We start from the raw sequence: 27083 nt of genomic DNA on the forward strand, positions 1-27083 counted from the left end.
ATGCTGAAAGATGTTCGTGGGACAGCAGATGAAAATGGGGGGTGCCTGGGCATGTTTGCCTGGGTTGGTGAATTTTAATAGCAGTTCTGCTTAATGTTGTAAGTGGGCATGTGTCATAACATTTTTCCCAGATCTGGACCTTAGCGTCCAAAATATGGGTGTTAGCATGAAAACCTCCAAGCTTAGTTACCAGCTTGGACCTGATAACGCTGCCACCAGCCAGGGATTTTATACAGTGCCTAGCTCACTGTGGTCTCCCCAAAACCTTCCCTGGGGGACCCCAAGATTCAGATTCCTTGAGTCTCACAACAAAGGGGAATAAACCATCTCCCTTTCCCCTCCAGGTGTTCCCTCCCTGGGTTCCTGGAGAGATATACAGAAGCAAGCTCCGTGAATCTAAACAGAGGGACTCCACCCTCCCTGTTTCCAGTCCTGGAAAACACAAGTACCGAGAAAGCCAATCTCTCCCCCACCCCCCTTCACCCAGCGGGTATGCAAAGTCAGGCTTAGTAAATCTAACACAAAGAGATTTTCCCCCGACTTCTTCCTCCCACCAATTCCCTGGTGAGCTGCAGACTCAATTCCCTGGAGTCCCCACTAAAGAAAAACTCCAACAGGTCTTAAAAAGAAAGCTTTATATAAAAAGAAAGAAAAGGACATAAAAATGGTCTCTCTGTATTAAGGTGACAAATACAGGGTCATTTGCTTAAAAGAAAAAAATGAATAAACAGGCTTATCCAAAAAGAATACAATTTAACACATTCCAGCAACTACACACATGTAAATACAAAAGAAAACAATATAAACCTTATTGTCTAACTACCTTTGTACTTACAACTTGGAAACAGAAGATTAGAAAGCCAGGAGATAGAAAAATCACTCTCATAGCCAAGAGGGCACAGACACAAGACAAAGAACAAAAAACTCACACACCCAAACTTCCCTCCACCCAGATTTGAAAAAGTCTTGTTTCCTGATTGGTCCTCTGGTCAGGTGTTTCAGGTTACTCCTTTCCAGGTGAAAGAGACATTAACCTTTAGCTATCTGTTTATGACAGCATGTGCAGAAGTTGTATTAGCCTTATTCTCATTTGGTATTTGCTGAGCACCAATAAAGGCTCTCTGCTGCACAAGGCACAAATTGAGAGAAAATCCTTGCCTGGGAGAGTGAGCTCTGTGTGGCTCCTCCAAAGTTTGTCTCTCTCACCAACAGAAGTTGGTTCAATAAAAGATATCACCTTGTGTCTCTAATCTACAACACAGACATTCACCAAAGGGGTAGAGGGGGAATCAATTAATTTCTGCCTCTAATTATCAGGAACTCACAAAATAGGTTCTTTTAACACTGATCATCTAGTTGTTTAAAAACCCCTTGGATGACCAGAGCTTGGTGCCACCTTCTAACGCCCCCTCTGCCCCAGGCATGGATTGACCAGGGTGCACTTGGGTCACTTGCACAGGGCCCCTGCTCAGTTGGCCCCTGACCCTGACCACCGGAAAAAATCAAAAACCCAAGACAAAGCCTGGAGCGGAGCTGTGACCCCATCTGCCACATTCCAACACCACTGAAGCCAACGTGGCCTGGCTGCCCCCAGCACGATGGAGGAGTGGCCTCAGGCCTGGCTAACCTGCCACTTGGCCTCATCACTGCTACTGCAACCAGGCTCCAAAGAGAAGCCCCTAGGCCCCGGCAGAAAGATGGGGGCCTCATTTCCATAGTGCACAGGACCCCAAACCTCTTGCCCTGCCCCTCCCCCAGCCGGGCTTTCTGGGGCAGCTCAGCTCAGCGAGGGACCTGAGCGCTCCCAGGAGGGGGCTGGTGCGACAAGGGCTGCTCGCTGCACCTGCAGTCCGGCAGGGGGCGCCCTCAGCTCCCCACCGCGCCGGGCTCGCTCGCAGCCTGCTCCCGCGACCTGACACTGGCGCGAGCGGCTCCTCCCCGCTGCAGCCAGCGGCAGTCGGCTGGCGCAGCGCGCGGGGAGAGCAGCCGGCAGCATCGGCGCCTGGACACTGCGGCTCCCTACGGTGAGTAGCGCCCGCCCCGGACCCAGCCGCGAGCCACGCTCGCTCCCTGCCCCGCAACCTCCGGCCGGTGCCTGCTGGAGGCGGCTGGGAGGCGCGGCTGCCTGGCCCCGCCGAAGCAGCGAGGGCTCATCCCCGGGTCTCCTTGGATCAGGTCCCCGGGCGGGGGCTGTCCAGCCTGCATCCCCAGGGCGCTCTGCTCCCCGGCCTGGCTCGGACCTGCTGCGGGGCTTTCTCGGCGGGCGGCTCCGCAGGTGCGGCAGGCTCAGCCTGGCAGTGCTCCGCCAGCTCCCTGACAGCACCGCGCCGGGATCGCCTCCTGCCCGTCTGCCCAGGGGGAGTGGGCGCGCGGTGCCTTCCCGGGGCTGAGGCTGGACCTGGGGCGGGGGTGATGGGGGTTTATCCAGCTCGTGCCTTCTCCTGCTTGTGACTTGTCGAGAGGACAGGAAATAGCTGACGGGTGGGTTCTGCCGAGATGCAAAGGGACAACGTGCTGGCTGTGCATCTGGTGCTCCCAGGAATGGCCAGTCACTGACAAAGCCAAGAAAGGAAAAGCGTGGGACGTTAACAGGCTGGATTTCATAAAGCCCTTCCTAGAAGGTAGAAGATCATCATCACACCTGTCTCCTCTCATCCGCTTAGCTTCCCAAATTAAGAGGTTTCAGCTATACAGGATTGGGCTAAACCATTCTCCCAATAATCTCTGCACAGGTGTCACAGCATGCACCTATTGTGCCAATGCACTGTAACTTTAGGATATGACAGTGGGTGAAAAAATGGATCTGCAGTGTGGTAATCCAAAGGGCCAACCCCCCACACCCCCCAAAAAGATGTTTTCCTAGTCCATGCATTCTCAGGATGAGCGTTATGTATACAGGTCCTACTAAAATCCTTGTTGTTCTGGCCTTTGCCCCACTTCACTTATAACCCTTATAGTTTTCCTCTGTCTGTCTTCTTTAGCTTTTTCTCAAATTAGAGGTTTTTCGCTACTTAATTTTCCTTTGGGCAGCCATTGTGGAAAAGCACTTCTGTACGAGTTCATGACATTCTTGCTACTAAGCAGGGGCGGCTCCAGACCCCAGCATGCCAAGCGCCTGCTTGGGGCGGCATGCTGCAGGGGGCGCTCTGCCGGTCACCGGGAGGGCAGCAGGCAGCTCCGGTGGACCTCCTGCAGGTACGCCACCAAAGGCGCGGGACCTGCGGACCCTCCGCAGGCACACATGTGGGAGGTCCACCGGAGCCGCCTGCCACCTCCCAGTGACCGGCAGAGCGCCCCCCACGGCATGCCACCCTGCTTGGGGCAGCGAAATGTCTAGAGCCGCCCCTGCTACTAGGTCCCATCTACGCTGGACTTCAGAGTTAAGGACCCATAGGTAAAAGATGTTCCAGCTAGATTTGTTTTTAGCATAGGTTGATAGGCGAGCCACTGTGGTGTAGTGTAGTGTAGACTAGGCTGGATTAATACACTGGCTTTGTTTCTAACCCATTGGGTGGTAGTGACCTCATGCACACATCTTTGAGACCTCTTCACAAATTCTACTTGTGTCCTCAGCCTTGTTTGTTTATGACTTGATGGAATGTGGGGTGGATCCCTTCATTCTTTATTTTCATACAAACAGTGGTGGCAAATGTAGGATTGTTGGTATCTGGGACAGTGAGTCAGAAACAGAGTATCAGGATGCAGCACGTGCAGGCTTGACTGAACACTCTTGGCTGTCTGGCTTTAGGGCAGGGGCAGGCAAACTTTTTTGCCTGAGAGCTGCATCGGGTTTTGAAAATTGTATGGAGGGCCGGTTAGGGAAGGGGGCCTGGCCCCCCCATGTACCCCCCCCAGGACTCCTGCCTCATCCAACCACCCCTGTTCCCTGATGGGCCCCCCCCCCCAGGACCCCTGCCATGCCCCCCCCAGTCTCTGTCCCCTGACTGCCCCTGAAATCCTCGCCCCTGACTTCCCCCGGCCGCCCCATCCAACCCCTCCTCTCATTCCTGACTGCCCACCCTAGGAATCCTGCTCCATCCCACCACCCCTTCTCCCTGACTGCCCCCGAAACCTCTGCCCCTGACTGCCTTCCGCTGACCCATCCAACCCCCCCGTTCCCTGACTCCCCCCCCAGGAACCCTTCCCCATCCTGCCACCCCTTCTCCCTGTCCCCTGACTGCCCCCAGAATCCCTGCCCCTGACTGCCCCCTGCCCCCCCATCCAACCCCCCCCCATTCCTGACTGCTCCATTCAACCCTCCTGTTTCCTGCCCTCTGACCACCCCGACCCCTTTCCACACCCCCACCCCCTGACCAGCCCCCTGAAATCCACTGCCCTCTATCCAACCTCCCCTCTCCCTGCCCCTTTACCACGCTGCCTGGAGCACCGGTGGCTGGCCCGTCTGGAGCCAGCCACACCGTTGCCACCGCACAGCACAGAGCACCAGGTCAGGCTGGGCTCTGCAACTGCACTGCCCCAGGAGCTCGCCCCCCGCAGCCCAGAGCGTTGCACCGGCAGCGCAGTGAGCTGAGGCTGCGGGGAAAGGGGAACAGTGGGACAGGGGCCAGGGGCGAGTCTCCTGGGCCAGGAGCTCCAAGGCCGGGCAGAAGGGTCCCGCGGGCTATAGTTTGCCCACCTCTGCTTTAGTGGAAGATCAAGATCATGAACATAGATTACTCGTTAGCCACTCATTGCTGAAGTGGAAGGCTTTGGAACTGCAGTCTGTAGTCAGCCACCACAGAGCTAAATATCTCAGAGTAACTTGGGAGAATGGAAATGGGGGGTCTCTTGAGAACTAGTGGCAACAATAGTGGTGGTTAAACAAGACTTGATGGTTAAATTGAGTTACTGGCACGTCTGGAATGTACCATTCAGAGATGTCTGGATAATAAATAGTAGAAGTGGCTGAAAATTTCCTGACAACATTTTTTTTTTGTATAAAAGAATAGGGAGCTGTTGAAAACTAGATTATTCAGGGGAAAACATCTTTGACTTGCAAAAGTTAGAAAACTGGCAAAGTGGAGAAAAACTACTTTTTCACATGGTTTACTGTTGTAATTAAATAGGTTTTCCCCATTTTCTCTCACTTTGTTACTGTCTTCCAACCTTTTCCAGTGGGAAAAAAGAGGAAAAGTAAATGGAGGTGGGAGAAGCACGTGAACACCAAAAACTCAAATGTGACAATCCTATTTTTGGAGTTTAAAAAAACAGAAATATGACATTTAAATGAAATTTTATGTTTATTTCAATATATCAGTTTGAAACAGTATGTGTTCAGGCCCAAAATTTTGATGGATATATATTTCCTGTGAAAAATTCCATGTGGGAAAAATCTAGTTCTAATTGTTGTGGTTGTTTACCATATATAATGTAAAATGAGGCCACAGAAGTAGCTTCTCTGAGTTCAGCATTGGTTCAGAGAGAGAGACTTCATGTCTCGTGTATTTGGGAAAGTGAAATTTGTTACCTGAGTCACTCCAGACTGGCAGATAACTGGAGAACATATCCAAGGGAAGAATCCTGCACCAGCTGGGGTCAGGCCAAATGATCTATTAGAGTTTAGACATTTTCCAGATCTAATTTCTATAATCCCACTAGGATTGAATGATTGGTATTTATTATGGATTTATCATGTGCAGGCCAGTCATTACTTGTCACATCCCTAGAATAATTAAGTGACTACAGAAAGAAACTTCGTCTACATAAGAAAGTTTCCCCAGTTACACAGACATAGTCCTGTGATATAACCCCCTCGTGTCACTTGTTCTGGCATGAGTGCATTATTCGGTTTAGTTTAAACCGCTTTCCAAGCAGCATTAGATAAACTGGAAAATGAGTCGCATACTGGAATAATAGTGTCTGCTCACTGGGATAATACTCAGATAACGATATCTGTTCAAATTCACACCTTATGTTATACAGAAAAAGCTTTCCTATGTGAACAAGGCCTGATTTATGATATAATAAAACTCCTGAATGTAAAATAAAAAAGGCAGGGGAAACCTTTTAGTGGTTAGAGCAGGCGACTGGGAGTCAGCATGTCTGTGTTCTGTACGGTCTTAGCCACTGACTTGCTGATCATACCAATCGCTTAAATTCTTTTCCTTGGTTTTCTCATCTATAAAATGAGAATAATAACACTGTCTTAACTCACTGGGATATAGAGGCTTATTTGTTTGTAAAGTATTTTGAATTCCTGAGTCAAAAAGTACTGTAATACTCTGAATTAGTATTAAAGCTCTGTTACCAATATTTATGCGGCTGAATAGAGATTATTCTGCAGATTAAAATCTATTTTTAAAGTGTTCCTGGTATTTATTTTAGTTAACGCCTTTTACCTAACTATCAGGACATACGGTGCTACTTGTTGCACCGAAAAAAAAAATCTGAAAGAGAATGCACAGTGTCCAACAAAACCAGCAGAGAAGAATGAAGAAAGCTACATCCTCTGCTTAGGTCACTGCTGCACATTAGATGCTGCAGTGATAACCGTCTTCTCACAATAAAATCCTTTCAAACATCAGTTATTGAATCTTAGTTTAAAAGTAGCCCTGATCCAAAGCCTACTGAGAGTCAGTAAACTCCCATCAACTTTTAAATGTGCTTTGGATTAGACCCAAAATTAATAAAATGATCATAGCCCAATACATAATGAATGTTTATTGTGTAGAAGTGCCTAAGAAATATTGAAATAAAAATAGATTGGCAGAAAATACAATAGATTATTTCTGCTTTTCCACGATACTGTGTATGCCTTGGTGTTTAAATCAACCAAATCTGAGTGCCTAATTCTGATTCAGCTGACTTGGTTTCACTAATTGACCTATGGAAAAATTGACCACCTGATTTAAAATATATTAAGTTTCTCATCCTTTCTTTGGATTGATTGTGCTCCAAACTTCTAAATGTATCATAACAAAAATGGCATAATCTAGTTGTCTGAGCATGGGAGAGATCCTTCATAATTTTCTAGAATTACCACAGAATGTCTGGAAATAGTTCTGTTTATAAACAGTAACTACTACTTGAGAATGGAATATTTCATTCCAAAGGAATTTTAACACCCTGAAGGTCATTTTATGCCAGCTCACTCCGCACACCTCCATACTTGCTAATGACAGGCAAGTTGGTTCCTCAAGAGTGATTTATTTTGGGCTTTTACTACGTTTACAGCTGGGTGAGAGCCAGTGAGGCTCTCAGTAGGGGAGTGGAGGGTTTTCTAGAATAGGCTGTAGTGATAGAATGGGAAATGCCTACATATCAAAGATTGTAAGGTTTGTAGGCTGGAGGTTGTAAACTCTTTGGGGCAGTTTATAAAATGGGGCTCCAATCCAGAGACATTTGGATGCTACTACCATATATGATGCCTGTGGGAAGGCTTACTGGTTTGACCTTCTGGAAGAAAGATGTGCTTCAAAGATCAGCAGAGAAGCTGGTTTCTTTAGTCACTTCAGAAATAGTGAGCAAATTATAGAGCTATAGAAACAAGGAAGCTCTAAACAGCAAGTGTGGGGTTTTCTTTTTGTATGTGGCTACCACTGTGATGTGTTCAAATTGGGCAAAACTTCCCCTTGATAACCTTAGGGGAGATGAGTAAATGGTCAGTTGAACAGGACCTAGCTGTTTCCCCAGAGGTGTCTCGGGCAGGTTCTTCATTCTTAGAGCAGTATTTTCAACTTGTCCCTCAATGTCACAGTCCAGTGTCTCTTTCAGGGTAGTGGTATTCTTTTAGAGGTATTTGCAGTTGTTTTTAGGCATACATCTTGGATTGTGATAAAGGCAGCAGTCAACCTAAGGGAATTACATTCTTTTGACAAGTCTCAGCAGAGTCTAGTACTGTAGCAGATAAGCCTCTTCCCAGAAATGCCTTGCTATTAGTTGCATACTGCTGCACACACCTAGAACTTTCTCCTGCAAAGTGATATGAACGCCATATGAGGGTTGGATTTTCAAAAGTCCTCAAGTTGCCTTTACTCTGCTCCTGTTAAAGTCAGGAGGGGCTGAGTTAGATCAGCACTGAGCACTTCTGAAAATCCCACCTTAACGTCTATGAATAAAATATTTTCTCTGAATGAACATATGTACCGTTCTGCACTGCATACCTTACCAGCTTTTTTTTAAGATACCCAACGCACAATAGTAAACTTGGTTCCTCAGGCCCTAAGCAGAGCTGATCTTAGGCCATGGCTACACTAGAGAGTTGCAGTGCTGGTGAGGGGGTTACAGCGCTGCAACTTAGGATGTGGCCACACTTGCAAAGCACGGCCAGCGCTGCAACTCCCTGGTTGCAGCGCTGGCTGTACACCCGGTCGAGCCTCGGGTGTAGGGATTCCAGCGCTGGTGATCCAGCGCTGGTCAGCAAGTGTGGACGCCAACCAGCGCTTTTATTGACCTCCGGGGTATAAGGAGGTATCCCAGAATTCCTGTCCACAACAAACCGGAAGAAAGGGAGAGCTCGGAGTTGAGCCAAACTGCTTATTTAAAAAGCAAACACAGCTCCTGTTTGCTGAGAGAGCGGAGGCAGGCAGGGGAATTACTTTGGAATGTTCACAGCTGTTTGCTTGAAGAGAGAAACAGCACTCTCATACGGCAGAGGGAGAGGGGGAAGTCCGTGTTGAGCAGTTGCTTATCTGGTCTGACGGGTATTTAAAAGTATATAATTTGCATTTAGTGAATGAGAGAGCAGTGGGGGAAGGGAGTTAGAACTTTTAAACTGATTGAAGGTAGGCACTGTGTGTCTTCCAGTCCTTAGAACTTGCAAGGCAGGGAGCTGAGAACAGTGTCAACTCCAAAAATCCATTCTGTCTGTCTCCTCCACACTCCCTGTCACATTCCACCCCACCCCCCTCTTTTGAAAAGCACGTTGCAGCCACTTGAATGCTGGGATAGCTGCCCACAATGCACCACTCCCAACAGCGCTGCAAGTGCTGCAAATGTGGCCACACTGCAGCGCTGGTAGCTGTCAGTGTGGCCACACTGCAGCGCTGGCCCTACACAGCTGTACGAACACAACTGTAACTACCAGCGCTGCAAAACTGTAAGTGTAGACATGGCCTTAGAACTTCTTTGAGGAGATGAAAGAATTGCCTGAGGGATGCACTAGTTTGGGGGAAGCTGCTAGTGAGCTGTTTATTTTCATCTAGAGGAGAGAGGTTTTTATGCTAGTAATGGGATTAGATTTGGGGAGGAGGAAACAGAATAGTAAACAATGAACAAAATAACAGATTCAGCCAGATTACTGCACCTTTCAGAATGTTCAGCATGTAGCAACAGTAATCAATTAGGGAGCTTGAGAAGATCTCTGACGGGGAATGGCAATAGAAAGGGGAATCAGAGATAGAAGCCCTTTGTGCTCAAGTCCACCCTTGTCAGAAGCACAGAATTGTTCCCTACTGTCTATTTTTCTAGTGCTTTATCCATTCTAGTTTTAAATGTCTTCAGTATTGGGGTATCCATTGTTTCCCTTGGGTCACTATTTTGCAGTGTAGTAGAACCTATCATCATTTGGGAAAGGGTCAAAAGGGAACAAATGAGCTACATTCAGCATCTCAAACTTGGGAATCGCAGAAAGGCAATTCTGTAGAGCATTTAGTAAATCATGAATGGATAATGGACATTTGGCATGTGCATATAACAGGGCAAATCATGCTCAGTTAGACAGCTGGAGTGCTTATCATATGTTATTGAAACAGTAAGCAAAGGAAAATGATCGCAAAATTCATGTGGATCTCAAAATACTAAGAAAATGGTGTTGCACAAAAGCATGCTCAACAAAGATGTTAAATGTAGCATCTAGTGAGAGTTATTGGAATGTATTAAATAGTTATGGAAATGCTAGAATAGCAGAGGAGGGCACCAGATACTGGTTCTCTTCCTCCCTTTGCAAGGATCAGCTGAGTTGGACTTTTAAAAAAGAGATTTGTAATCTTATTTGCATCCCTTCATTTACTGATAAGGTTTTATGAGTGTAAGTGTTAGTCATAGTTCACTATTCAGGTTAAGGGTTGATGCCACATTAAGACAGGAATCTTTCCTCTTGAGACTAGGGGTCACTGAGAAGTAATTGTAGGCTCAACATATAAACTTTGTTAAATCAGGCTTTCAGAAAGCAGTACATGGCGGTGGGGGGAATGTTTCCTTGATTTTCTTTCTTAGTTTAAATGGAAACACTATCCTTGAAAAGGAATCCCAGTAATCTGCAGTGTTTGTTTCCTAAGTGTAAAAACCTGACAATTCCCCCCCCCCCCAAAAAAAAGAGTGAGAATAAATTGGCTAGTCTACGCTGTGGCAAAAGCAAACTAACAGCATGAACTGTGACAAGGCAGTTAGGTTTGTACAACTCTTTCCGTGCTATGATTTAAGATAGTGTTGGGAACACAGGGAAATCTTTTAAAGGAACTTGAGTTTCAATTTGACGGAGTCCTTTCAATAGTTTTTCAGTAGTTCAAAGCTATTGTCTAAAGACATTACAAGTCTACTAAGTTATCTAAATAGCCATGTCTTATTGCAGCATTAGATGGAACATAATTTTAAAGGATCAAAATAGGTTTTGATGTGCTTTTACTCCTAGTTCTCCAGTGTGCAAAAGTATTGTAGAGTGAAGGACATTCTTTAAAAAGCTCATCAGAGTAAAGAGATACAGAAACTGAGAGTTCCTAATGTATTGCTTGCAAGCACTGGGTCTAAATCCACATGGGCAAATGAGAATTGAATTGAGAGATGTGGTGATGACAGCTGTGCCTGAAATGCCTTTGTCTCAGGAGTGCACTAGAATTTCTGATAGATAAGTTTGAGGTAGTTACATTTTTACTGTAACATTATAAATATTTGTAAGGGATGTAAAAACATACTTAAAAATAATGAACTGCATAGTGGCTATAGCATGGTCCATGACATGAGTATAACTGAGGGGTCCTGTTTACACAGGAAAGATCAAACCATATTGTAAGCTGCTCAGCATGTTCCTGTATTAAAACTTAGCAGTCTTTTCTGTAGGGATGTGCACTAAGGCAGTGATTCTCAACCATTCCAGACTACTGTACTCCTTTCAGGAGGCTGATTTGTCTCACATACCCCCAAGTTTCACCTCACTTAAAAACTACTTGCCTCCAAAATCAGACATAAAAATACAGAAGTGTCACAGCACACTAGTACTGAAAAATTGCTTACTTTCTGGTTTTACCATATAATTATAAAATAAATCGCAACCCCCAGGTTGAGAAACACTAATATAGTATATTGCGCAGTATAAACAAGTCCATTGTCTATATGAAATTTTAGTTTGTGCTGACTTTACTAGTGCTTTTCATGTAGCCTGTTGTAAAACTAGGCAAATATCTAGATGAGTTGATCAAGTGTCAGAGGGGTAGCTGTGTTAGTCTGGATCTGTAAAAGCAGCAAAGAATCCTGTGGCACCTTATAGACTAACAGATGTTTTGGAGCATGAGCTTTCGTGGGGGAATACCCACTTCGTCGGATGCATGTAGACTACATGCATGTAGACTACATGCATCCGACAAAGTGGGTATTCCCCCACGAAAGCTCATGCTCCAAAACGTCTGTTAGTCTATAAGGTGCCACAGAATTCTTTGCTGCTTTTATAGATGAGTTGATGTATCCCCTGGAAGGCCTCTGCCTGCCCCCTGCGGTAAGTGAACTCTTGGTTGAGAATCACTACCCTAAGGTACAGGATCCGTGATCTTGCACTTTCACTTGGGAGGTGGCAGTCTCTGAACTGAGTGGACAGGTAAGAAAAGCAACATTGTGCATAAAAGAGATTCAGTCAAGGGGTCAGCTTTTGGGGGGATATTTAAAAAAAATAGAATCCATAGGGCATTCTGATCAGTTTTTAACAACTTCAGTGTCACACTTTGGATTTTGGACCAGATAGCAAGTGTGAAAAATTTGGACAGGATGTGTGTGAGGGGGAAGGGGGGGATAATAGGTACCTATAGAAGACAAAGCTCCAAATATTGGGACTGTTTCTATAAAATCAGGACATCTGTTCACCCTGCTTGGGCCTAAATTTCTTCCCTAATGAGACTCACTCATATTAGCATCATCCTTTTAATTTTATTATGAAAACTCTTTGGGATGAAACACCTGCGTACGCAGGAATTTGAATGATATGAACACTTTAAAACGTGTTTTCCAGATAGGCTTTTCCGTTCCCTTTCACGCAGCAGCTGCCTCAAAAATGTTGTAATGTAAAATGAAAATCCAGGAGCTCTGTGTTGGAGAATTCTGTTCTGTATAGGTTCTTACACTGCCCTCATTCCTGTAGGTCTGATCACCTTCCAATCGTGTCTTAAGTGATGTAACTAACATCTGTCACTTGGGGTTTGTTCTTTGTGTTGTCCTCCACCCAAAAAAATTGGGAGCCTAAAATGTAATTCCTATCCACCAGAGCATCCCTGGAATTTGAACCAAATACCTCTAGCACAGAAATTAAGGACTATTCCTCCTAGGCCACCCAGCCACTTACTTTTCTTGTTTACCACCCTGTCAAGGCCCTATGATTTATATTACCATAACTTTCCTTTGGGCAAGACACCCCCTTCAAAATCCATCACTGCTCTTAAAATAGTCAGAGGCAGTCACTACAGAGCAATGTGAGGCGCTTCTGATCCTGAAACCCACCAGCGTCGCGCCCTTCTTCTGCAGATCTCTCAGACACTGCTACCCAGGAAGGGAGTGAGCCTGGGAAATGAACCTGATTGTATCTCATGGCTGTGCAGAGCAATAGGTACGCAAGTTCTGAGCTGCCCCTTGCTTCTTTTTCCCCCTGTTTGAAATGACTCATGTCTGAGAGGTGCCTGGAGACCAAATCCCTCTGTAGTGCAAGCTTGCCCATGCTGCCCCACCAATGTGCTTCAACACTGACCATCTCAAGCAGGAAGAAGGAATTTCAGTTTCCTGGCCCACTCTATCCTCAGCCTCTCTGCTGAGACTGCCCATGTGGAGGCCAATTTTGCTGATTCTGATGGGTTTTTTTTCCGTGATATGGTCACAGTGTCCCTGATCTAGCAAAGCAGTTAAGTATGTGCTTAACTTTTTTACACATGTGACTAGTCCCATTTAAGTCAATGGGTCTTATATCCATGCTTTAAGTTAAGCATGTTCTTAAGCACTTTGTTGGGTGAGGATCCAGGAGCTTGATTCTGCATGGTGCTGTACACTACTGGAAGCCAATAGAAGTGGAGGGAACTCAGCACTTCCCAGGGTCAGTTCCTGGCAGCTGGACTCAGACCACCACATTTATTTCAAACAGTCCACAGAACAGCCATCAGGTGATGGTAACTTTGAACGTAATGAGCTGGAATAGATTCAAAACGAAGTGTGTTTTTAATGATTCTTTGTTTACTGTGGTTGAGCTTGTGCTACTCTTAAACTGCACAATGAATTTACCATCTTTGTATTTATATTCCAGTCACATTATCTGGGTGCATCAATGAGGAGTCCAGGGATGGCTGTGTTCAAACAACAGAAGGTGGAAGACGTTTATGAAATTGGGGAAGAGCTAGGAAGGTAAGCACATACACATGTCACCAGCACACTTCAGAGGGTGACAGATGCAGTGATATTTGCAGTATCTTGTAAGAATGAATTAATTATTTTACTGGTGTTCTGCTTGAACATAAGAACGGCCATACTGGCTCAGATCAATGGTCCATCTAGCCCAGTATCCTGTCTCTGACCAGCCTGTGCCAGATGCATCAGAAGGAATGAACAGAACTGGAAAATTTTGAGTGATCCATCCCTTGTTGTCCAGTTCCTTTCTCTGGCAGTTGGAGGTTTAGGGACACTCAGAACATGGGGTTTTTTCTTCAACAGCAAACATAATATTTTAACAAAACAAGCATATGATGTTTGAATTTGTTAAACATTCAAGATTTTAAAAATCAGGTTTGTTTTTATTAAAATTGTTTTTAACTAAAATAGTTAAATGAAATATTTTAAAAAAAGAAAACAAATATTAAGACCTCAACACTTCTGGAATACGATGCTCAAACAGTTTCAATTTTGTTTCTACTGCCTGTCCCTCCCTTCTCGCATTTATCTCCAGACTTCTTCTCCTTGTCCAGATCTAGTCTATCGCCAACAATCTTCTAGTCATTGAACTTTTTGAAACTTTGCACTTTTAGAGAGAGGTAAGGGATTGACTCTGTGTATACAAATTTGCAGAGGGACAATAGGGTTGAGGTCTGTTATTTCTCACCTCTCTATATTATTTATTTATTTATTTATTTATTTTAAAACATTTTTACTGTTAACAAGCATGTTATCTCTGGAAACACAAATCCACAGTTTGAGAACTGTAAAACTAAGCATCTCTGATGGTATCTTCTAGACTGAGTACTGACTCCCATTAGATAGATAGAAAGATTAACCTAAATAATCTTTACAGAAGCCCCTGGAGCCCCATAAAATTGGGTCTCTAATCCATGGACTATTGGAACTAATTTACACAACTTTTCTTAAACATTACATGAATATATTGTCTCATACTATAGATTTAGAATTTGTAATCCCTATTCCATGATGAGCTATCTTTGAGCTATAATGTATCTTAATTAAAACTATCTTTAGATAGGCTTTTTCCTCAAAAAGCATTTTATTAAAAAATCCAATTTAAATTAAAAAAAATCAATTTTTTTATTTTTATTTTTTTTAAAAAAAACCATTGCTTTTTATCCACTCTGAGTTTAACAGCACAGGTCCCAGATAACTGGTGTTATTCCCAATATATTACAACAGAAATATATTCTTTAGCATAAATTTTATTTTCAGTCTTTAGAAAGTTTCTCTGTTCCAATCCCCCTATTTGCTTTCTAACATTTAACACAATATAGTGTTGCAAAAATCAAATTTTAAGGGATAGTAGTTAGCACCGTCATATCACTTGCAGTCTTCAAAGGACTTTATGGGTATTAAGTACCACTGAAGTATTACTATCATTGAAATCAATGGGACTACTTCCATGCTGATAGTTAAGCATATGCTTAAGTGCTCTGCTGGTTTTGGGGGCCTGAATGAGGCAAGTCTCCTCCACTAAATTTGCACTTTACAGTGCACTGAATGCAGAAAGCCCACACCTATAAGAAGATCACACATGCAGCTAAGTTATCGCACAGCCTGAATTCCTGCTGGACATCAGGCAGTTATCTCTGATAAATGGCTGTGCATCTGCATACTGTGTTCTTCAAAGGCCCATAAGTTAGTCACATTAAAAGTCCTCAGTAAGGGCTGTTTCCCTGCTGTCACAGATCCACAGGATCAGTGCTATGGCCCCTGCTTTGGAATGGTCTCTAGGAGGAAGCCCGTTGGTGTGCCACGGAACTCAACTCTTCCTCCAGGGTAGTCCACACAGCTTCACCGCCTCCTTAGACTGGACCTCTGGACCTGAAGCACTTCTGCTTCACATTGTGAACTCCAGTCAGTGAGTCCAACAGAGACAGACCTCTGATGGAGACTTGTAGAGTTTTTAGGGATCAGTGCACCCTCCAAGCATTTGCAGTGACATTCACACAGCATTATCAAAAGAGTGGGTTTATTAGTCATCTGGAACACAGCACAGGAAGTCCTTAGGCTAGCATAGAAAAATGAAGGTTAAAGAATAGTTCTTTCTGGTTAACGCAGAGCCAAGCCAAGCTGAAGTGAACCCCGTTGTTCAAGATCCATCTCTCTCTGTCCATCTGAGTTCCTTTGTCAGATGCCCAGGTGTGCCCGACTGCTTCCCACAGCCCACATTAAACCCCCACCTAACAGCTCTCAAATCCTTTGTTCTCCAGGTGGGGAAATGCTGCTCAGTCTCCTTGCTGAGAGACAGGGAAGTCCATATCCCTTTGGGTCATTGCTTGTCCGGGCAGTTGGATCTGCCATTGTATTCTCAAGAGGTCCACTAATATGGGGATTAAGGTCCAAACTGCTAGGTGACATCCACACCTCCATCTCCTAGCTTGTCCCAAGAGCAAACAGTCCTTTTCTCCTCACAGGGTAACAATGCAGCATATAGAAGAAACTGAGACACACATAGGGTTCATAAAAATATTTTTAAAAATTCTCACTTAGTCACACCTGCCAAATCTTTATCTTCACCCCCAGCTATTCCAGTGCTTCCATTCTCCTCTCTCTCAGAAATGCTCAAACATTCTGTAACATATTAACTTTGGGCAGAGACTGGATCTGGGATATTTCAGCTTGGAAGGTGAAAATTTGTGTCTGAAATGTCATTTGTGTGAGTGTGTTTATAATGAAAATGCATAGGTGACCTGAACAATAGCCATTAGTATCATCCTTGTTTTAATATTGTTTAGTTCTCTACTCAGTACAGAATTTTTTACTGTATCTTTTATATAGTGTCACTTTATATCCTAGTATTATGTGCTGTAATTGTCACAACGTTGTGGGTAAAAATCGGCATCCCTTTTTGGTGTGTAGCAATCCTTTGACCTTTCATATAGTGGCACCATGATTATCTGACAACAATATGCAGTACTTAGACTTTGGATCCAAAACCATGGCCTTTTCCTAGTGACCTACAGGAACTGCTCCAGTAGATCAGCCAGAAGAAGGAACTCCTGTATGTGAGCAAGTACTCTCAGCATATCGTAAGGAGATTTCATCCTCTGGAGCCAGGAAACGTACACTGCAAAACTATTCTAGTTAACATTTTAGTACATTTTTTACATTTGACTTCTAAGTGTTCTGAATTATCATGATTAGTTTCCAGGGGAGGAAATCTTCTCTCTGTGCAGATGAGAAATTTGGGTCTACTTAGCGAGGGTTGCAACAGGGAAAACTTGTTCAGTGAAAGACTTTAAGGGATAAGCCTAGACTCCGAGTCCTTGCTTTTCTGTTACCAATTCAGACTTTGTAAGTAAACAATTTTAACCTGTAAACAGTCATAGCAGGGGAGCTCCACATTGGTTTTGCTTTTTTATTCTTAACAATTTCAGGATGTATCCTTGGAATTATAATGCATATAATATCACACTGACTTCCTGTGCTAGCTTTATTTTCACTCTTTTGGATCTTGTGAGGGTTTCACAAACTTCTTGTTCCAGCTATGGATTGAATCTGTAGTTTGAGCTGGTTATCATGCCTCTACCTCTGAGCAGTAATTACAGGGTCTGTGACAAGTGATTACTTGCTTTATTGTAAATAAAGTAACATAATAGACATGTTCCAGCAACTTTAAGAGAAGATTTTCTTTCCGTGGTTGCTGATGGAGCTGTTTGCCAGTAGCTACTTTTAATTATTTTGTATTTGCAGCAGCTTTCAATGCTGGCAGATACAGGTAGATAAAAAGATTCATTTACGGGGTAGTGACAAGGTAAGTCATTGGCAAAAGAAAGAGCTTTGTATGAAATGTAATCTCCATGCTTTGGCAGTTGTTAAACTTCTAACTATCTCCTTGATTCTATTATTTATTACTTCAGAACAAAAATCTTCATGAACCTAGGGTTAAGATTGTTCCAGTTCAGATTCAACCAGCACATTCAGTAATCCAGGGTGTTGCCAGTAAAGCAAACACACATTTACTTGTTTATATACACATCCATTTAAAAAAGGGAGCACTTGTCCTTTGCTCTAGGCGCTTCTCTACAAGACTTAAATATGCACCAGTGATATGTACCCCTCCCCACAATCATCAATCAGCGCATGCACAGCAACTGGCCATAACCCCGCAGCTGAGGATGTTCACAGCCACAGCAACCTCAGCTAGCATAACTTTCTGCCTGAATTTGCTCGCTAATTCCACAGCGAAATCCCTTTCAGCTCTAATGTGGAACCATTCACAACGTACAAATCACAACAGCCTGCCTCATTTACTGGAGCAGCAGATACAGTAATATCAGTGGAGCCCTTCATGTGCTGGTGCTGTAGCAGTAAAGGCTCTGAGCTTCCCGCACTCTCAGTTCCATAGCGTGTCCCAGTCTCCCCAGCTCCTGTGCACAGAACCTCTCCTTCCCTTTTCCTTGGCCTCTTGTGCATCCCTGTGAAAGCTGCTACACCCGCTTCACCCGTGCTGCCCAACTTGTCCTCGTAGGGCAACGTGCAGAATACAGCTGATCCATCAGGCAACCTGGGAAAAATGAAGGAGCTGATGGTACTTGATAGTTCCATCAGGCTACACCTGGTGAAGCTAGAATAGATTATGCCAAATAAGAGGAATAATTAATTTTGATACAAATACTTTCAAAGAGGCTGCCTTTAATATGGATGAAGTTTAACAAAGACAAATGCAAAGTGCTCCACTTAGGATGTAAAAATTAGTTTCACACATACAAAATGGGAAGAGACTGTCTAGGAAGGAGTACGGCAGAAAGGGATCTAAGAGATATAGTGGACCACAAGCTAAATATGAGTCAACAGTGTGATACTATTGCAAAAAAAGCAAATGTGATTCTGGGATGCATTAACATGTGTGTTGTGAGCAAGACACAAGAAGTCATTCTTCCGCTCTACTCTGCGCTGGTTAGGCCTCAACTGGAGTATTGTGTCCAGTTCTGGGCACTACATTTCAAGAAAGATGTGGAGAAATTGGAGAGGGTCCAGAGAAGAGCAACAAGAATGATTAAAGGTCTAGAGAACATGACCTATGAAGGAAGGCTGAAAGAATTGGGTTTGTTTAGTTTGGAAAAGAGAAGACTGAGAGGGGACATGATAGCAGTTTTCAGGTATCTAAAAGAGTGTCATCAGGAGGAGGGAGAAAACTTGTTCACCTTAGCCTCTAAGGATAGAACTAGAAGCAATGGGCATAAACTGCAGCAAGGGAGATTTAGGTTGGAAATTAGGAAAAAGTTCCTCACTCTCAGGGTGATTAAACACTGGGATAAATTGCCTAGGGAGGTTGTGGAATCTCCATCTCTGCAGATATTTAAGAGTAGGTTAGATAAATTTCTATCAGGGATGGTCTAGAAAGTATTTGGTCCTGTCATGAGGGCAGGGGATTGGACTCGATGACCTCTTGAGGTCTCTTCCAATCCTAGAATCTATGAATCTGTTAGCAGTGTGCGCATGTGGAGACTGGAGTTTGTGGTGATAGTGGCTCTTTAGCTAAAAGGGACCCTAGAAAACTGAGAGTCTCAGGACCAAATTTTAGGAAGGGCTGGTCTTTCAATGTTTCCTCTTTCAAAATGAATATATGGGGTTTTGTCAGGGGCAGAGAGGAAGAATGTGTAGAAAATTCAGTTGTTCTAGGAAGAGTTAGCGTGTATAAAATGGAAACTAAATTGAGTCATGCTCTTAGCATAAATCTTAATACATCTTCAGCTCTAGGGTCACGATCACTACCAATGCCTCTGTAACTTGGAAAAAGCAAATTGACAGATGCTGCTTAATGAGGATGCATTGCACTTTAATTCTAGAACTCTGGATCAAGTGAGATGTTTTGAGACTTTAGCTCTAAGCATTGAAGCTTTCAGTATATTATTATCTGAACTTGTCTGTTTGCCAGCAAAAGCAACTGTTGAGGAAAAGTCTGCAAAAAGTCATATTTTTGAATACATATATAAAAATCTATATGTATATCTCTATATACAGACACAGAGATTTAGCCTTGTACCACCTACAAGGTATAAATGTAGTACATTTGCTTATGCTAGAGATTAGAGAATATGACTTTTAATGCTTAATCAGATATCTATTTTTACCCATGCAGAACATACTGCAGAGTTGAGAGTCAGCATTTTGAGTCCTCCGTTCCAAGATTCTGTTGGTTCTTGCAGTCGGATGCAAAGCAAAGCCTGCATTTCTATTTTGAGCTCTCAAGATGAAGCTAGAAATAGCAGTTAATTGAGATGCTCTGTGTCCTTTCAATCCTGGAGGAGGAATCCCTGCCTCAGTACCCAGGAATCAGAGTTTCATCACCAGGATTCATTTCAGGGGTATATAAAAGGTTCTTTGACTTCTTAATGTCACTGTTATTCAGGTAATGGCAAATTGTGTGGCCCTTTTGGTTGTTCAGTTTGTTGCAGTCCACTACAGACTGGCTGTGAGCATTTCCTGTCTGTTTTTTGTTTCCTACTGTAAGTGTTGAACAGATGTGCTTGCAGTGTAATGGCAGATCATTCTAACCACACAGAGCCCACATAAATGAGACAGGGCTTGACAGACTCTTCTGTCTGAAGCTGTGTGGGCTCAGTTGTCCTTTTTAAATTATATTGTTAACACTGTGCAGTATCAAAGGTGCATAAAGACTAGTATTAATAGCATCGATAGTGCAGCCTTCTAGAGTGGTTTGCAGTATTTATTCATTGATTTTAAGGTCAGAAGGAACCATTAAAATCACCTAGTCTGATCTCCTGCATAGCACAGGCCAGAGAATTTCATCGAGTGGTTCCTATATTAAGCTCATATCTTGTGGTTGAGCTAGAGCGAATTTTTAAAGAAGAGGTCCCATTTTGATTTAAAGGCTTCTAGTGATGGAGAATCCACCACATCTCTTGGTAAAATCATTCCAGCAATCACCCTAGAGTCAATACACACACACACACACACGTATATATATCTAGATACATAGATACACACAGACATACACATGTATTGTTTTATATTCAGGTAATCCATGAATCTTAATAATAATTCATTGCTAGTAACTTAACAACAGTCTGTATTACATACATAGTTAACTTATATAGAGAGCATCTTAACTCAGTCAATCTATCCGACTAAACTAAAACCAACAGCCTCTTCCTGTGGCCGGCTCCCACGCCCTAAAGATTCTATTCATCCCCCTAAAGCCACAGTAACACCACAACACACGCATTCTCTCTCTTTCTCATGCACCCCCACACGCCTTAGTAATAGACATGAAACACTGGGGTATTAAATGCTCCAGGCCTGCAATCTCATTATCTCCAAAGGAAAAACAGCTAAAATAAATTTGCACACAGGCAAAAGTGTTTTGTATTTTAATTTTAAAGACCACTGCTCCTCTGATTAATGGTTTTAAGGTGACAAGGGCTTTCCAGTATGTGTGGCTTTTTACTGTTTAAATAACAACAACAACAAAATCAATGGAAGGGTGCATCTTAGTGTCATTAGACTGTCACCTAAATATGTCATAGTCTCATCCACAGGCTGATGATGTCATTTGTGCCCTCCTGACAGTATTGTTCCGCCTTGTATATTACGCCTATGGATCTATCTTGGTTGCAGAGGGTGGGAAGTGTGACGGGGCTCATGGGGAACCTTTGTCTGAAGTCTTTCCCCTAAGAAAGCGTGTCAAACACAGAGCACTGCAGGAACGGCAAAGCAGGGCCACCCAGAGGATTCAGGGGTCCTGGGGCAAAGCAATTTCAGGGGCCCCTTCCATAAAAAAAAAGTTGCAATACTATAGAATACTATATTCTCGTGGGGGCTCCTGTGGGGCCTGAGGCAAAGTGCCCCACTTGCCCCCCCCCCCCGCCCTCGGGCAGCCCTGCGGCAAAGGTAGGGACTTCAGGTGTTGTTCTGTGGTGCCTGGCATGAGTCAGGTCTCTGGGACAGTATCCATGCAGAGGCCCAGGATATCCTTACCATGGGAGGCAATTCTGGGGGAAGAAATCTCTGCAGATCCTGTCTCCTTTTTCCACCTCCTTGTCCAGGCATGGTGGTGGGGCAACAACTTCCTGCTCCAAATCTGATAGCTCTCTGAAAGACCCTGTGCTTCCAGCGGCCTGTCATTCTTGGCTTGGACCCTCCCAGTTCCCTGACAATTTAAAGGGCCCGTGGCTCCCAGCCACCGCCGCTACCCCAGGGCTCTGCCAGTGGGGCTTTGGCAGCGATTTAAAGGGCCAGGGGCCTTTTTAAATTGCTGGCCTGGGGAAGCTGCCCCCTGCCGGTACATTGTACTGGACCGTACCAGCTTACTTTCACCTCTGGGAGGGTCCCTTCTTTGCACAGATCTAGGGGGCAGGAGCTAAGCTTGTGTCAGAAGGGGACCAAAACCAGAAATTGCTCAGTATGTGTGAGAAGCAAGGAATGCTTCTGCCAACTTAGGGCCAGTAAAGACTCGGTTGTGTCTGAAATCCTTTGAGCAGGAAACCGCTGGCTGTTTGATGTGGCTGCTGATACTGCATCCTGGCCTATAAAGGGGCAGACGGATATGCATTCATGGTACAAGTTACCTTTTTCTGACTGGAGAAGCACATAAAGCCTGCTAAAGGTATGCACATCAGAGTGGTGACACAGCTATCTTGTTCCTCGGTACCACATACTGCCCAGAGAGGCCAAGAATGGATTAGTCAGAGCAATGCTCCCTTGACACAAAAAGCTGTGCTGAATCCAATTGGGTCTTTCCTGCATTATCACCAGTCAGTGATGTGCTTAGATTGCAGACCTTAAAGGGATCAAGTTTGGCTGCACATGCATCCATTTCTCTGCATTTCTTGGAGGGTTTCAAACTGGGTTGGAGAAGAGAAACTTTGTCTGAAATCCTCACTTCCTGCATATTTGCCAGGATCCTCTTTTCATTCATTTTTCTTGTGTTTTAATTTGTGGAGCTAAGTTATTTCAAATGTCACTAACTGCATGTTGCATCTGGTTCATTTCTTACTCAATCATCTATCTGTCCTGGTATTTCTGTTCAGAGCCTGGGGAATGGACCATTACGTATCTTCAAGACGAACTATTTTCAGTGGGGCTCTGTTTAGGGATGTAGTGGAAGAGGCAGTGTGTGCTACCTTGTCCTTTACAGATTAAAGTGTATGCCCACTTCTGGGCAGTCCTGAATGAGGGGGAAAATGAGACAAAAGATAGATTTCAACATCAGTTCTCCAAATGTCTGAACAACAAAAGAGTTTAATACAGTACAGGGCAACAGAACATCAGTCATGATTTGCTAATGAGTTGGGCTGTTCAATCCCCATAATAAAGCTCCTAATATACTGTACTCAGTGTACAGTATCTCTGCTTTAAAAATTACAACCACTGTTTGTTGCCTTATTATCTTGCATTTTATTCTCTGCAGATTTAAGGCAGGATTGCTTGGCATCTCAGTTCCCCATCTGTAAAATGAAAATACCAATACTTCCTCTCCCCATGCGTTGCATGTCTTGTCTATTGAGATTATAAGCTCTTCAAGGCCAGGACTGTCTCTTACTCTGCTGACATACACACCTAGCTCCATGGGACCCTCATCCTTGGGCACTATCATAATAAAATGATTAATAATAAGGAAAAGAATAAGACTCAGGTAAATGTCCATATCTTTAGTGCTGTGGAAATCTGCTTCCCTGTCAGTAGGAAGAAAGAGGAAACCCTTTATCAGCCTCCTGCTACCCTGATGAGCTAAGTAAAAGGTCATTCAGGGTGAACTAACAGTGGCTATTTCTCCTGCTTCACAAGAGAAACATGCTTGGCTTTATTTGAAAAGCCCTAAGACTGAAGGCTTGATCTTGTTCTTGGCTTATGCAGTCGCTTATTGCTAGATACCCTGAAAAACTGACTACGTCACCATGCTCAGTAGCAGGTCCAATCAGTGCATGAGCTAGATTTTGTTCTTGTTGTGTCCAGCTGGGAACTGTCCTTTCATTACTGTATCAGCAACCTTCTTTCAGGCTGCTTCTGAGTCTCTCTCCGTCTTTTTTACTTGTCTCTGAACTGTGAGGTTTTTGATGGGAGATGAAATGTTCTTGTGGTTTTTTAAATGTGTGAGAACTAGATGACTCTCTCCACATGTCTCAGGTGGTAATGGAATTATTTCATTTCATTATACTTAATTTCTACACACAGTCATAGTTTCTGTGGAGAACAGACAAGTTTCTCTGCAGTTGAGCAAAGTAGTAGTGTACATACCTGATCTTCTGCAGAAGAATAAAACAGGAAATGTGCTCTGAAAATATACCCATAATTACTATAGGTGTTTATTTTGGCCAGCGTTGTTTCCTTCCATACTCTAGGTCAGGGGTCGGCAACCTTTCAGCAGTGGTGTGCGAAGTCTTCATATATACACTCTAATTTAAGGCTTCGCAATGCCAGTAATACATTTCAATGTTTTTTAGAAGATCTGTCTATAAGTCTGTACTATATAACCAAACTACTGTTACATGTAAAGTAAACAAGGTTTTCAAAATGTTTCAGAAGCTTTATTTAAAATTAAATTAAAATGCAGATCTTATCAGTTTAGTGTGATCCTTGCCCTTGCTTTTCCTTGCTGAGTTTTCCAGTGTCTGGTGGCACGTATTTGGATACTTTAAGCTGCAGACAGGCTTCTGAATGATCAGTTGTTAAACGGCTGGAACCCCATATCGGCAGCTGAGGTGAGTGGAGCTGGCGGCTGGTAAGGCTGAGCAGGGCCGGAGGCCTGGACCCTGTTTGGCAGATGGCCTGTGCTGGAAGCAAGGTGAGTGGGGCTGCAGCGGGGACCCTGGCTGTCAAAGGGCCAGCAGCTGGAACCCCAGAGCGTCAGCGGGCTGACTGGGTCAGCCCGCCCAGCGCTGGGGTTTCAGCAGTGGCCTGAGCATCTCCGCCAGCCCCCGCTCTGGGGTTTCAGCTGCTGGCTCCTGCCATCCGGTGTCTCAGCCGACTGCCAGCCTGGGGCTCCTTCACCCAGGCCAGCAGCGGGCGCTGAGTGGGACCGGCAGTGGGACCCCGGCTGGCAAGGGGCCAGCAGCAGGAACCCCAGAGCGGCGGTGGACTGAGCGGCTTATCCTGCCCCACATGCCATCAAAAATCAGCTCGTGTGCCACCTTTGGTGCGCCTGCCGTAGGTTGCCGACCCCTGACCTAGGTGACTAGGGTAGGATCAACAGGATTGACTTGTATGATGACAATTGAAATGTTAATTGCTCTGAAAGGCCCAATCCCTCAGGCTGCTGAGTGCCTCCTGCAAAGTGCTAATTACCCTCAATTCCCATTGACTTCAACCAGCTTGATCTGTCAACTCTCTCTGACTTAGTGCCCTTTCCAGAGAAATTCAGTACTCATTAAATAGACTAGAGGACATCAAACTCAGTGTTTTACTACTAGCAATAAGACCTTGAAGCCTGGCATATAATCAGTGTTTTAGTAACATGGCTAGCAAATATTTACTTACAGTAGTGAAACCAAAAAGCAGAGATAACTGGAGTATTCTACACATGGGAGGAGCCTGCCAACCCATGATAAGAAAAGGTGTCATAGGTTAAACACGTGTTATGCACAGATACTCCCCAGCGAACGGAGGGATGTAATTACTACTGGGAGAAATTTCCAGTAATGTACATTCTGGTCATAGCTTCAGGTCAGGGCTATAATTTTTTTCTAGCTGTGAAAATCCTTCAAAGCAATATTTAATTCTTTGAACATTGGTCTTTTCTGGACGGCCAGCCAAATGAATACTAGGAAAGAGTGTGTGTGTGTGTGTGTGTGTGTGTGTGTGTGTGTGTATGTATACACATACATATATGTATGAAAAATATATCTTGTGTATGTTTGTGTATTAGGGAGTGGCTAAGATTGCACCCAGCTTCCATTGTAACATCTTATTTTAGCCCACCTATAACTTTGACCTGGAAAATTAGTTTAGCCTGAAAATAGTCAGATTTACCCTGAAGGCAAAGGAGAATGTTTCTGCAAAGCCTGACGAGAATTCAGCAAGCCGGTTTTGAGTTACAGGTCAATAATATTTTTAGGGCTGTCAAACAATTAAAAAAAATAATTGCAATTAATTGATTTCCTTTACAACACAGAATACAAAGTGTACAGTGCTCACTTTATATTATTATTTTTATTACAAATATTTGCACTGCAAAAAGATAAAAGCAATAGTATTTTTAAATTTATCTCATACAAATACTGTAGTGCAATCTCTTAATCATGAAAGTGCATTTTACAAAGGTAGAATTTTTTTTAACATAACTGCACTAAAAACCAAAACAATATAAAACTTTAGAGCCTATTTATCCACACAGTCCTATCTCTTGTTCAGCCAATCACTAAGACAAATAAGTTTGTTTACATCTATGGGAGATAATGCTGCCTGCTTTTATTTACAGTGTCACCTGAAAGTGAGAACAGGTGTTTGCATGGCACTGTTATAGCCGGTGTTGCAAGGTATTTACATGCCAGATATGCTAAACATTTCTATGCCCCTTCAGTGCAAATGTTACTTACGTATCAGAGGGTAGCCGTGTTAGTCTGGATCTGTAAAAGCAGCAAAGAATCCTGTGGCACCTTATAGACTAACAGACGTTTTGGAGCATGAGCTTTCGTGGGTGAATACCCACTTCTTGAAATCTCATGCAGTGGTAATATCTGAAGAAAATAGTGTGTGTGTGTGCGCATGTATACATAGCCTTGGTCCCAATTGAACTCCCATTGATATCAATGGATTGTGTTTTTTTCGTTACTAATGGCTTTATGGGGAACAAGGTAGGGTGCTATGTATGAAAGAGCATGTTTCTCTCCATTGGTGGGTTGCAGTGCTGTAGTTGACAGGAAACTGAAATGTTCCTTTAACTCACATGGTAGAGGCCAGTGTGTTTGGAGCAGTAGAACCAGGTTCTAGTTCAACTCTGTAGGTGTATGTGTTTTAGTATGGGAAAAGTAATAGCCTACCTGTGGTTAATGTTAAAACCAGTGTCCCATTATAAGACTGATCTGATCAGGGATCAAATGGGTGTGCCTGCCCTGTAGCTCCCCCTGATGATCAAGCATGGCTCTGCTGAGGTCTTTCTCAGTTTCCTCTGCTCTCAGGTCCCTTTAAAGTCAACATAGTTTAGACATTCAAAACATTTCCTCTTTGGGGTCCAATTTATTAAGTCCTGCACAAAGTTTTTCAAAATAGAACACAGGCCTACAAAGTCTTTATCCCAGGTTTAGCTGGGCCCAGCTTACCCTCCCCCCCTCCCCCTTCCCCCTGGTGTCTATCATCCCTTTAAGTTAATTTTTCCCCATCCCAGTTCCAAGCTGGGCACAACCCCACCACTCTGACATTCTGTCTTTGCTTCTCCGCCAACATCTCTTGCCTGGAGTTTAGCCTTCTCCACTGGCCTTCCCAGCTGTTAAGAACATAAGAACAGCCATACCAGGTCAGACCAAAGGTCTATCTAGCCCAGTATCTGTCTACCGACCCAGTGGCCAATGCCAGATGCCCCAGAGGGAGTGAACCTAACA

General features: G+C 44.0%; 1 protein-coding gene across 1 annotated transcript in view; it reads left to right on the top strand.

Moving 5' to 3' along the window:
• The window catches only part of DAPK2 (death associated protein kinase 2), a 75400-nt gene continuing 48317 nt past the window's right edge, over positions 1-27083 (top strand). The window contains exons 1-3 of the mRNA XM_050968713.1: positions 1-63; positions 1929-2024; positions 13430-13527. Of these exons, the coding sequence (XP_050824670.1) occupies positions 1-63; positions 1929-2024; positions 13430-13527 (257 nt within the window). The remainder of the gene's footprint in view (positions 64-1928; positions 2025-13429; positions 13528-27083) is intronic.

This window comes from Gopherus flavomarginatus, chromosome 9 (assembly GCF_025201925.1).
Source record: "Gopherus flavomarginatus isolate rGopFla2 chromosome 9, rGopFla2.mat.asm, whole genome shotgun sequence".
Lineage (NCBI taxonomy): Eukaryota > Metazoa > Chordata > Testudines > Testudinidae > Gopherus > Gopherus flavomarginatus.